This window comes from Electrophorus electricus, chromosome 14 (genome assembly GCF_041902795.1).
Source record: "Electrophorus electricus isolate QZ-2024a chromosome 14, ASM4190279v1, whole genome shotgun sequence".
Classification (NCBI taxonomy): Eukaryota; Metazoa; Chordata; class Actinopteri; order Gymnotiformes; family Gymnotidae; genus Electrophorus; species Electrophorus electricus.
The window spans coordinates 16,240,212-16,253,896 of NC_137510.1; the positions used below are offsets into that span (position 1 = coordinate 16,240,212).

The following is a 13,685-nucleotide window of genomic DNA, read 5'->3' on the forward strand; positions in this document are numbered from 1 at the left end:
GAAGAGCTAGGAATCTCTGAAAATAGTATCATAAGGAAATATGAAGGGTGTTATCCCACAAGCTAGTTGGTACTTTGCAGGCCTGTGTCATAGCAACAGCTCATATAATATACTTTGAAATTCATAACATTTTTGGTATCTTCTTGGCATGGTGCTACACATCAGTATAAGGAACCAAGAGTAAAAGTTTTTAGAATAGTTGCTTCTAAAACCTCACAGGCCCAGGATTTGAGGAACCATTTTTAACAGCATGCAGAAGAAATACAATAGTTATATTTGCAAGGACATCACTGTACACAGATATTTGCAAGGACATGATGATTGTGACTCACTCTTGTGACATTTTTGACCCGGAACAGGCGCGTGATGATATCCTCATCAGCCGACATGGAGAGGAATTCCACCTGCATGGGGCCGTACTGCTGGAGTCCAGGCTCGGGCCAGTACTGTACACACGGCTAGTAAATATCAGAAAGGAATATCAATGAAGGTTACAGGAAGGAAATAAAACTTACACTCAAGTCTTGACAATGATCTGGGCTCTGTTTCAGAGATTCTGTTTATTGAAGGTCAAGTGTCTCTCAGTTAGACTCATCATTCCAGGTTTAAAGCAGAACAAAACAATGGAAGACACAGTGAGGACCTCTGCAGCACCAAGACAATAACTAGCTCAATGGCCAGCTGAATGGTAAAAGAGGAGATAGTATTCCTATACCAAAAGCATTCGATGAGAGTCACTTACATTATATAATGAGGGAGTGAGAGGAAGAAAGAGGCCTTAATGAGGTGACAGAGAGAGAGAGAGAGAGAGAGAGAGAGAGAGAGAAAGAGAGAGAGATAATACTTTGACTGCTGTCTTCAGAGACAGAGCGGTATTAACATTGTGACACAGGCAAGCAAGGAAATAAATATTAATAAACATGGACTGCATAAAGAGAAGGTGGGAGGAGGGAGGAGGGAAGAGAAGAGTGAAAAAGGAGACATGAGACTGAAAGAGAGAAACACACAAGAAGGAGTGGTAGAGAGAGAAACTACTTGCTAATGTATGTGAAGAAAAGGAAATAAGCCCTAATCCAGTCAAGTATAAAAGGAAGAGAACTTGAGACAGAATGATACTGAGTAAATGGCTTTGTGTGAGCACACAGCAAGACATGAAGGGAAGACGACAATGGAGAAGAGAGTCTGCAGAGACTCTGCTACTTGGAAGACACAAAAACAAGCGCCATATGGAGGGGAGGGGAAAAAAAACACAGCAATTTAGCACAGGAAAAAAGCATGTCTTAAAATGCCATACAAACTGGTCTTCTATTTGTCTATGGACCCAAGTTGTTTCATATGGCCACAAGGGCCAGAACCCACCCAGGCCGAATTGGACTGGTTGAGCTGGTTGAGCATGATGATGGAGGTGCAGCCGTAGTCGAACACCAGCCTCCAGAAGTCAGCTGTGGTGCCAGGGAGAGGGTGCGGGGTCACTATCAGTGCTGCTGGGCGGTGGAAGCTATCCATCAGTGCGGCGTTGATGTAGTTGTTGCTCTCGCCCTCGGTGGTGACGAGGAAGGCGAGGGCACGGTCAGGTGGCAGCACATCCATGCTACGATTCCTCTCGCGGTTCCGCGGCAGCAGCGCAATACTGCACTCTTCCACGTCCAGGTGAGGGGTCACGGAGTTCAGAGTCTGCATGAAAGACAGGCAGCAGGGTTCGTGTCAGGCATTATATTGCACAGCACAGTACACTGTATTATGTATGAACTCTTTGTGTCATTATTTCATGGCTTCAAGTTTGTCAGTGACTGACAGCTCAATGTAGGGGCTTTGGTAATGCCAAGGTTGTTTTTTCCTTTTCTTTGTTTTTTTGATATCCATGGATAAAGCGGACGAGGACGACAGAATGTGGAGAGGAAAGAAAGGAGTGGGGTGGAGAGGAGAGAAAGAGGGCAGAGGGCAGAGGAGGAAGGGCAGGGGGCAGAGAAGAATGAGAGGAGAGAGGTGGGGCAGAGAAGAGACAGAAGAGAGGCCAGAGAGGTGAGAGGGCAGAGCGCAGAGAGGAGAGAGAGAAACAATAGGGGATACTGAGGGGGGAAAGAGCTGCCAAGAATGACTCAGGGTGCGTGGTGGCATTATGGTGTTTTACACTGCGGACGAGCAGCAACATATGTCTGGCCAACTCATGCTCTCTGCAGCTTCTGGGTTCAACTTCTAAAACATTTCCTATCACTCAGGCACATAGCGACCGAACTGACTGAACAGAAACTGGAAATCAGGCCAGCCTCATCCATAATGAATAGGAATGTTATGATCCTGTCAAAAGGAGTGCTATTAAAACAGCAGTGTAGCATAGCATAGAGCTCTGTGCACAAATGCCTGTCTGCTGTGGATACTAAGTAAAGCCACATGCTGCTCTCTAATCAAAAGTGTAAATAGATAATGGGAATGCTAATAGAAAAGATGTTGACTGGAGTAATGTATTTTCCCTACACAGAAAAATTTGTACACAGACTTAGAGAGACAGAAAGGGTGAATGCTGAGTGAAAGTCACAGAGACAGGCTTGCCAGATCAAAGCATGGAAAAACATCCAGCTGTGAAACCATAATCTGCCGCTCCATAATCCCAGACAATGCTATGCCTCTTCCTTTTGCCCTAGTAAGAAACCAAGGATGATAAATGCACTATACATCATATAGTGCATAAAAAAGTACAACACTGTGTTAGTGTTCAATGGGAAAGAAGAGCAGAAATGATTTAGTGCCACATTTCTTTGATATGTGATCCCCTTAAATCAATAGTGCTGCTCTTAACTGGCAGTTTGGAATTCTGCCTTGGATAAGATAACCTATAAGTGCTAGGTTTATCCTCTGAAGTGAAAATGGTCTAGCTGCAGATCAGAAAAGTCCTAACACACAGAGAGATTTGGATAAAGCTATTACCTATTTATGTGCTATAATCCAGGAAAATATATTGCACAATCAATAGTACAATCGATTAACCTCAGTCCTCAATTGACTCCATCTTCAAGGGTATTTGGGGCCACACTCACATGCACACTCACACACACTCACACACATACATTTCTTAGTAAACACTGTTTATTGTATTTTAAATATAACATATTTTTGCAAATGCTATCATTATATATAACACATATTACAGCAAACAAGCTATTTTAGTTCATTTTAATGCTGTTCTTTCAGCACTTTCACTTTTTTTGTTTAAGGATCTTCTAATTCTTTCAGTCACCACGTCCCACCACCATGCAGTGCTGTGCATAAATAATTGGGAAGTGGTGATTGTTGGTGATGAGACTCTGTACACCAGCATTTGATTTGAAATGAAACATTGATTATAAGGTGCGGAACATCAACTTTAATTTGAGTGTATTTACATCTACACTGGGTGAACTGCTTAGAAATCAATGCTGCTTTTATTGAACACATAACCCATTCATGGAGCCCACAAGGCTCTTGACAGGCCAGGTCATTCACCCACCCTGAACCCCAGTAAACAAGCATTATATTTACTTAAGACTGAAGCTGAAAATCCCAGAAAGTGAACCAAACTAGCAGAGCTCCAGGGAAAGTACTCAGTATGGAGAGATGTCTAAGTCTCACATTTCCCATAGTCTTTGATTTCAAAGGTTGTGTTAATGTGTCCAATTATTTTTAAAAAGGGCCAATTCCTTTTGGGTATCCACCAATGTAGATATAAAAAAAAAACAAATGTAAAACCTAACATTCTGTACTTTAACCTTTTGGTCATTGTTCTGCTTCAAATCCAATGTGTAGGAGTAAAGAAAAAAAAGTGTAATGATCCAACTAAAGCTCTCTCTTGCTCTCTCTTTTTGTGTGTGTGTGTGTGTGTGTGTGTGTGTGTGTGTGTGTGTGTGTGTGTGTGTGTGTGTGTGTGTGTGTGTGCGCGTGCGCGCATGTGAATGTGTGTGCTCACAAACAGATATGCATGCGTGCCACATGTCTGTGTTTAGGCTGTCAAAAAGGCATTAAGCAGCACAGAAGCTTACTGCACAGAGAAGTGCCCTGTGCAACCCTTCCATCTCTTCATATCTGTCTCTTTGTGAAAATTGTTCAGGCCCAGCTGCAAATGGTGGGCCTGAGCTCCTGATCAGATTTGACAGCAAAGTGAACAGAAAGCCATTTTCACGCCAATTTCTAAATCTTTATGGATGAGTGCTTGTGTCATAATCACACTCCCTAGCTGCTCAGGATGTTATTGTGAAGAGTGCAAGGTTTCAATGAATAATTGGTTTAATATACAATTCCACACTGCAGATAAAATAAATATATAAAAGTGACATTAAATAAATATTCAATTGCTGTCCTAGTCCTAAACTATTAGTGGTTATATTTGATTATGCACTTGGTACTGGTCACATTTTCAGAGTTATTCACTGAAGCATAATTTGATTAAATTCAGTTCATTAATAGACACTGTCACAAAGCAGCTTTACAGAAATCTGGATCCAGATACAAGCAAGCCAAGTGCAATCATAGCAAAATTACCTTTCTGAGATGGACAGAGGAAGAACTTCTGAAGACACTAGACTTAAAGAGGACTTCTCCTCATCTGGGAGACATTGAATTGTGAAATTTTAGTTGCTGTGCATAGGGCTATTTTGAAATAAAATTTGAATCATATCATGTAAATGCTAATTTAACTATAATGTCTTTATTTAATAGGTTAAATGCATGAAAGCTATTACTATTTAAAATGCTTGGGACACTTCTGGGACTGTCTTCATATGCTTATTTTACTGTGAGTGCCTTTTATCTTAAACTTATCATAAGTGGCTGTATGAGTATGATAGTCCATCATTTTTGCATGTCCTTGGCACTGTTGACTCAAATAACATTTGCCATCAAGAGTGGCTGTTAAAGCTGTGGACAGTGTTTTACAAATGTTTCATAAGTCTCACCTTGATAGTTTATTGCATCTGATAAACAAGAGTGCAAGTTATTGATTATAAACAACATAAACCATTTTATACCTGTTTCCTATGACTACAGCTTTTGGTGACACACCCTCCCACTCACACAACCACCCAAATAATCACACATTGTTGATTAACTCTTGTACTATGGTCATGTCCACTTAATGTGGGGAATATTGGAAAATGCTCACTCTGAGGCAGAGTACAGTCCCAGGATTCTGAGCATGTGGAAGAAGGGAGACTCACCTGGAACTCTTCTCGGAGCTGTGAGGAGTTGCTCTGTGAGTCGACCCTCAGCATCTCTTTATAGGTAAGAGCAAACTCGTTTACTGGAATAGCTGTCTCCCCACACAGACACGCTTCCAAGATGGCATCGTGAATGAATATGTACTGCTCCTGTATGGGAGATGAGAAAATGAAAAGAGGGAAAGTGGAAGAGAGTGAGAGAAAGAGAGAGAGAGAGAAGGGGGAGAGAGAGAGAAAGAGGGAGAAGGATTAATGAAAGAAAAGTGGGAGGGAGAAATCGGATACAATATGTATTCTGATTAAAGTTAATAAAATGCTTGGGGACAAAACTGGTCTAACCTGCCCTGATCTAAATTAAATGTTTGCTAGAATGTTCAAAGTACATTGTGAGTGTACATGTGTGTGTGTTTAAAGATAAATAGCTCTAAACAAACAAAGACTTGTAGGAAAATTTTATTAAAGTGTTGAATAAACAACTACAAATGTAATAAACAAAATGAATCTCATATTTACATAATAAAGTTTAGATGCAAATAGAGATATAAAGGCAAAATGCCAACACAAAACAGAAAGATACATTAAGATCTTTATCAGTGAGTTATGTACACAGAAATCTTAAAACCCACTCTGAAGCTATAATCTTTACCAAGATTGTGTGTGTGTGCTCCTACCTCGGTTTGGATCATATTAATGCGGCGGGAGCAAAGAGTCTTTACACAATTGTAGATGTCCACCACTCCCTCACACTCAGCCATGTCCAACATGACATCTAGCACGATATAACAGCCTGTCCGGCCAGCCCCCATACTGTAGTGCACACACGAGCAAACCATGTTACACAGCAATAAACATCTTCATTCAGCAGCATGCCAGAAGCTACAGCACTGAAAGAAAAGATGCTATATGCCACCCCATGGAGACCTGCAGTAGGCGGCAGGGTGGCAGCAGGCACTAGCTGTATGATGCAGAGTGAGGGTGGGCACACCTGCAGTGGACCACCACGGGCCCAGCGTCAGGTGGTGTGGATGCTTTGATGCGGCGGATGAATGCTAGCAGCCCCGTGGCGTGGTAGGGCACACCGTGCTCGGGCCATGAGCTGAAGTGGAACTGTTGCACCTGGTGCTTGGCAGAATAACCCCTCTGTAGGACAAGCAGCAAAGCTCTGCTGGACACTTCCATGACACCGCACATTCTTCATATGCCTGAATTAGGTTAAACACTAATGTATGTTCCCAGGGTTTAACAGATGATTTTCTGTTATGTAATAAATATTTGGAGCATTTGTAAGTGTGTAAATAAGTTATATAACCCAATTTAATATACATTTTAAACTCTATACCTACCCAACATTGTACTTTTCTGTTTTGCTTTTCTGTTATTAAAGTCTTCGATACAAGTAGTATGCAATTGCAAACCCAGAGAGCCCCTTTCCCAGTGACACCCAGAGTGCTGCTAACCATGTTCTGTTTCTATTCTAAACCTGCTAGGACAACTAGTAATTTTACACACAGACAGCTCAGAGATTTACTTGGTAGTGCAGCTCAGAGAATGCCTGTTCCTAGTGTGTGACTACAGCAGCATTACTGACAGCAGTGCTACACATTGCCCACCCCGAATAAGCACAGGGATTCTCCAGAAGTGGGAGCAGCTGACAGTGATGTAGCAATGCTCCGTGCATGTTGCTCGCTGTCACACACACACATATATACACACCCCTCCACCTCTGGCTCTGAGTGATAGACAGGTGCATGGCGCTGGTTAAAACACACATCAAAGAACTCCAACTGACTTGTGTCTCTGCACAGTAACAGGAGTAGGCGGGGGGTTAGGGAGTAAAATGGAAGAAGGCTAAACTCAGTTTATCCCTCTGTAATCCTCCCTCCCCAGTCCCCTGTGTCCTCATTCCTTAGTCACAGTTTCAGACAGAAGTTTATGAACTAGACTTGAGTTAGTATCCTCAGAGGCAGTCCTCTCACTGAACCAGTGTGTGTGTGTGTGTGTGCGCGCGCGCATGTAGGTCTGAGTGTGTGTGTGTGTGTGTGTGTGTGTGTGACATTCCTCAATAGAGGACAAGGACACCATGACAGGCCTTTTTAGAACATGACTACATTGCAATTAAAAAAGCAGTTTAGACTTGTGATATTATGCTAACATTAGTGACAGTACAGGTGCTGTATTGCACATTCATTAAAGAATCAACAAGATCTTATGTAATGTATGTTTTTACAGTATTATCTGTTTTCAAATAATAATATGTAATATATTTTATAACCTCCCCATAAACACTTGCATACTTTAAACAGATTGACCATAGAGATGTCAGAAGGCTAGGGTAGTCCTAGCATTCTTCAGGCCTGGCTGTAAGCGTGCTGCATGGAAGTGTCTTACCCTCTCTAAGGAGAATGTGCGCACTACGTATTCTGCCAGTGTCTCTGTCTTCAGCAGGCTGATCTTGATGTCTCCGTACATCTCTGTGTCATCAGGCCAGTATTTACAGCACTTAACCTGCTCATGAACACAGCGTGAACATACACACACACACACACACACACACACACACACACACACACACACACACACACACACACACACCACGAGCTTGAACGCCTCCAGCAAAGATGCACATGTAGCAGATCAGAGAAGATACTGCACCGTAGTGAAAACTGAGACAGAGAAACCATTTTTAACTTTAAAGGTTTGTAAAATCCTTGGTGTGAAAAAATAGGCCATTGAATTTCCATTATGTTAAGACATGTATAAGTTGAAAACAATGCTGTCATTTATGGCCTTGCAGTCAAAGACAGGGGACTAACACTGCACAGCAAACTTAACCACATTTTATGAGCACTGTTGTTGTTGCTGCTTTTCTTATGGCCATAACAATTACAATAAGTGGCACTTCTGGCATGGGGCTTTATGCTTGATCCATTTTTTTGCTGGCATTCATGGCTTTTATCATATTCGGCAAAGTGTATTTGGCATAATAGGATGACAATTTCGTAGCAATACGGGCCCAGTCATTCTAGTGAGCACTTCCAGTAGCAAAGTCCACCCTGAGAGAAGTGATCTGTGTGTGAAATGGAGGAGCATAATGAGGGACAGGCGGTACGAACATGGGAAAGGGGACAAAATAATGATGCCAAATGCACTGAGGGTGAGCCATGATAACAGAAGCGCAAGCCTAGGCATTACAGTGATTGCCCAGCAAACAAAACATCATTACGATTCCCAGTAAATCCCACCATTTTTTAAACAATCAATGTATACACAGACAAAGACAAAGAGAAATGCATGGAAAGACATACAGGGATGAGTGTATAAACAGAGGGTGGAAGTGGGAAATGAGTGTTGAGCTTTGCTGTGGCGGCGGGCATTAGCGTTGCACGTAGATGGGCATAGGACAGGTTGGTGCAGATGGGAAGGCTGCTGCTGACATACCCTGCCCACCTCTACAAGCTTGGTGATCATCACAATGCTGAAGCAGTTCTCTTGCCACACCATCCTCCAGAAGTCGTACACTGTCTCTTGTTTGGGTCCTGCGTGCGTGCACACACACACACACACACACACACACACACACACACACACACATATTCCCATACAGTGATTCAATGGCAATCAGTGCCAGTCAGCAGTCTTCATATCTAAAGTGTCATTGTGTGTTATGAGGCAGTGCTGTAATTCAGAGCTTCTGAGGGAGTCATTTAATAGCAGCTAGTTCTGCTGACTGGAGAAGTGTTTTAAACATCAGAAAAGGATGTGGCATGCTGGGAGAGAAAGCAAATTTGAGTGTGAGTGTGCCTTGAAATTCAATAGGGGAAGACACACATATGCCACACACAGACAATTATTTATTTAAGGAAGTTCTGAAATGTAAGGAGAGGAGGGGTGGCAGTAGACCTTGAGTAACTTTGATCAAGGGCCTGTGAGAGACCCAAGATACTGGAGGGGATCGAGTAAACCTAAATGTGAAACATTCTCCCTCGCTCTCTCTCTCTCTCTCTCTCTCTCACACACACACACACACACACACACACACACACACACACACACACACACACACACACACACACACACACACACACACACACACACACACACACACACACACACACACACACACAGCCTTGACCAGAGGGTTCAAAGGTGTTGCCATGTGGAGGGCAAAGCAGTGTGGGGCCCATGTATGAAGAGTAATCTGCTCTACAGGGTCTCCCTTCACACAGTCCTACATACTGTTTACAGCTGTAATTAACACTGCTCAGGAACCATTACCTTCAGTTCTTCAGGTAGAATGAGTGGCCCTATTATGTTTATCTCTCTTTATCTCTCATGTTTATCTCTCTTTCTCTCTCTCACACACACACACACACACGCACGCATGCACATGTGCAAGCACGCACACACATACACACGCATACACACACACACACACACACACACACACACACACACACACACACATACACACACAGACAGACAGACAGACAGACTAATGAGGAGGTCTCAGGACCCCATGGGATCTTTCAAGGACCTAATGGGATCTCATCTTGATGAATGGAGACCAAACACACACACATTCGCAACCATACACACACATGTACACAGGCACTTTGGCAGTCTGGTGGGGGCACACAGAGATACTCACCCTGTGTGGCAATGAAGTGGTTGGATCGATGGTAGCCCTGAAACAGAGGCAAGGGAACATGCTGAGTAAGCCATCTGTGTCTCAGTAAGACAAATGAGCACCTCCCTCTCTTGTAATATGTCACTTTTTCTGTTTCCTTTTCACCTCCTCTCTCTCTGCCCCTGCTCTGTCCCTCTCTCTCTCCCCCTCTCTAGCTCTACTCTCTATCCCTCGACCTTAAATGTCCTCAAGAGGAGTTCCAAATGTACAACATGAGCTTTAAAAATGTTTCAGTGCTATTTTGAATTGGGCAGAGTCAAGGCACTGTTGACTTTGGTATTCTGCAAAAACCTATCTATTTACAAATTCATCCATAAGGGCCTGGACTACTACAGAGCACTTCCCTAGAAACAAGCAGAGGATCTCTAGATCAGGAGAAGCATCTAGGCTTATATCAGCAGCGCAACACTGTCTAGCACTCAAAGAGAGCGAGAGACACTCGAGGCGTGCTGTGTACTGCAAAGCATGTCGTTGATGCATCAAGGGGAGTGTTCTGTCATGGAGCTATCTGCAGATGCTGCTGCAAATTGGATGTGTTTTCATTAAACAGCCAGTGGTGGAAATAATGGAGACATGACTTTCATTGTCACTGCTACATTTAGGCAGCACTGAAACTACACCTTTTATAGACGATCTGAAAACCAAACTATTATCCGTGCGCATATTCAAACAGACACAGAACAGAGACAAAACACAAAAAGAGAGATTCGTGCATGGAGATCCCAGCACTTTTCCCTCGGCAAAATGATCTGTCAGATCAAGTCTGCGGTGCTTGGAGAGAGAGTGGCACAGCTACGTGCATCAACTTTCTGATTACGTCCAACTCAATGGAAGGCTTTTGTCTCAAAGATAATCAAACGCTAAGTGGATATGGGGCTTCTACATCTTGGCTGATACTAGCACGACCAGGAAGACTTCGATATGGGTTGTGTCAGCTCTCAGGAACCTGACATGGAAGTCAACATGTAGAAAGAACAAACCAGAAACAGCAGATTGCTTCGACTCTGCTTTGAGACAGCTTGCACTTTTGAATTTATCTCACCCTAAATCTCTCGATATCCGTGCAGCTCAAACTCAAAACAACTGCCCCAGTGTTTGGAGATTAAAGAGAAATCTGACATAAAAGCACTGAATGTGTCCCTGACTACCACCTTTCCTTCCTAATAGCTGATCATGCTAACACAGCCAGAACAGCCAGAGGGGAAAAGCCATCCCCAAATTTCTGATTGGATCATTTGGAGCTATGCCCCAAAGCCTAGCAGGATTTAGTGATGTCAAAGTGGAGTGAAACAGCACACTTGTTCTCCTAGAAAAAGTCAGTATTTCTACATGTCCCAGTACTTTATTAGAAATGTACTGTGTCTTGTGAATCAATTCAGAACCTGGCAAAAATATGTTTTGTATCACACATTTATGAATATTTATCTGAAAGAACATGGCAAGGACAGAAAACTGGCCAGTAAATAATAGCTATTAGAACTATTATTCCATAGTTTTATTCGCAGTTATTCAGATTTGTAAAAGAGATGCAATGTTGCTATACGCATCTCCTAAATATGTGATTCAAATAATTTATTCTAACTCTGTGATGGAAATACCTTTTAAAGACATGGTCTTTTTAAAAGAGCAATTAAAAATTTCATGGTACTATGTCAATATGCAAAGATTATCTTCTCTTTTATTTATTCACCTTCAAAAATTCTGTAAAGACGAGACAGAGGCCTTTCAAAAAGTCTGTCGGTTTATGACTTTAGTTCATAATGATTAGATCAGGTATGGTAAAGCTTGGGTGCAGAACAGATGGAGGCCAGGAGCTTGTGCTCCTTGGGAGGTGTGGGAGGTGAACACAGAATGGAAAGACAACAGCGAAAGCACAGCATGTTGCTAAACAATGGTTCCCATGATTCATCAGTGACACCGTGCAATGGAGGCATCTCCACTCCTCGACAACAGAGGAGTCGGGTGAGCGTGAGAAAGAGTGTGAGAAAGAGGGGAAAGGAGGAAGAGGAGGAAGAGCAGCAAAGTACTTACTTCCCTGTTTATCCGAATCTACAGGGTCCAAAGTCGTAGAGGTGGGGAGAGGGTAGAAAAAGAGAAGACAGAGGCTAGTTAATGAGGAGCTGAAAGAAATGTGGGAGCAGGGGGATTGACAAATTACACAAAGGAGGAAGCTGGAGAACAGAAAGGGAGAGAAATGGGAAGAGAGAATAAGAGTGAGTAAAAGAGACAGAGAAAGGAAAGAAGTATTAGCATACGACATTAGAAATGGATGTATATACTTGTATGAGTGTGGAACACTTGTTTTCATACTTGTATGAATGAAAGTAGATGTGGATGTATTTTTTTTATATACATTTATCTCTGTGTGTGTGTGTGTCTGTGTGTGTGAGTTTGTAGTGTATATGTGTGTATATGCATATATGCATATTCACACATGCTCAAATAACAATGTAACATTCTGCTTCTGACTAAAAGCATCCTGTCTTAATCCACCAGACTGTTAAACAAAAACCTTAAAGTGAAATAAGAAACAAAATCTGAGAGCTCTGGCCTCTGGAATGGCCAGCTACCCTCTTACTAAACTCTATTCTACTAAACACTACTATTACAATTGAGACGATTTGCTAAAAACGTACTCTGGGAACACTGGCCCAGAGCCATCAGAGACACAGTTTGTGGGTACAGGAGCATTGGACACATGCACATTTACTTTAACTGCCACTGTCATCATAATGGGGAGTGTAAATAAGGGGGCCTAAATGTACCTTAACACACTCCCTAAAAGCTTCTTCTTACTGCTCATTTAACCAAAGCATTAGCAAGAAGAGCACATCACTTCAGCCTAATCAAACACACTGACTGCTTTACTAATGATTCCCAGCAGTTACAGGGTGGATAATGACCAGAAATAAATATTTATTAAATTGTGAACATTGTATGTGCTAGGTTTTCTTGTTTTAATACAATTTTGTTTCTGGTTTAACACATGATAAGTCAGTGATAATGGGTAAAAGCATTGCAGAACCTGAACAAATTCATGTTTTAAATTACTAATTAATCCATGCATTATGCCTTGATAGGTTTAGATGGTTTATGCTTTTTTTTTTATCATATTTTTGTTTAATTAGATGAACAATATTACTATTGTGAACTATTTATGGCAAAGAATAAATAGTCCATACCTTAATTAACTAATGCCTGCCTGAGTGACAAAGCCCATATGAGATTATCCCAGTACAAAAATAATTTCATACAGTTCCATAAAACATATGGATATGGATATTTTAAGGGCTGTAATTCCCACCATAACACTCAGAATGGGTTCTGAATAGAACAATAATGATTTCCATCGAAAAACATTATGAATCGTGATAAATCATCTCCCCATACTTTCTCTTTAAAGAGATATTCAGACACAACACTCTTCAGAACTGTGACATGGATAGCCTAGACAGAATATCTAACAATAATTTCACATGAGATTTTCCGGAGCCACAATCAATACAGCGCCGCATATACTGAGCAAAGCACCAAACCACTTAAAGTTCAAGCTTAAATTGAACTCTGGAGGGAAAGCTCAATTCAGAGTTCAAAGATTTGCCTGAAAATGATGTCTCCAATACCTCAGGTCAGAGTAAGGAAAGAGAGGGGGCAGTAGCTACAATACTGAACATACACAAGGGGACGCAGACAGGAGCAACAACACTGTCGACTCACATCGATGTAATTGGCATTGATGTAGTCAGAGTTTGGCTCCCCAAGCAGTGGGTGCAACTTCACACGGTGGCGATCATCTGAAATGCATATTCCAT

General features: G+C 42.0%; 1 protein-coding gene across 13 annotated transcripts in view; it reads right to left on the bottom strand.

The window, feature by feature from the left end:
- ptprub (protein tyrosine phosphatase receptor type Ub) overlaps positions 1-13,685 on the bottom strand; it is a 137,332-nt gene that overhangs the window by 5,563 nt on the left and 118,084 nt on the right. For 5 of the 13 annotated variants that reach the window (XM_035530545.2, XM_035530546.2, XM_035530544.2 and 2 more), the window contains 10 exons: positions 13,591-13,667; positions 11,905-11,922; positions 9,835-9,871; positions 8,625-8,722; positions 7,575-7,691; positions 6,172-6,326; positions 5,858-5,993; positions 5,187-5,336; positions 1,360-1,674; positions 333-458 (listed from right to left, as the gene is read on the bottom strand). In XM_035530545.2, coding sequence (XP_035386438.1) covers positions 333-458; positions 1,360-1,674; positions 5,187-5,336; positions 5,858-5,993; positions 6,172-6,326; positions 7,575-7,691; positions 8,625-8,722; positions 9,835-9,871; positions 11,905-11,922; positions 13,591-13,667 — 1,229 coding nt within the window. The remainder of the gene's footprint in view (positions 1-332; positions 459-1,359; positions 1,675-5,186; positions 5,337-5,857; positions 5,994-6,171; positions 6,327-7,574; positions 7,692-8,624; positions 8,723-9,834; positions 9,872-11,904; positions 11,923-13,590; positions 13,668-13,685) is intronic. The other 8 variants (XM_035530549.2, XM_035530554.2, XM_035530550.2 and 5 more) reach the window with 5 other exon arrangements.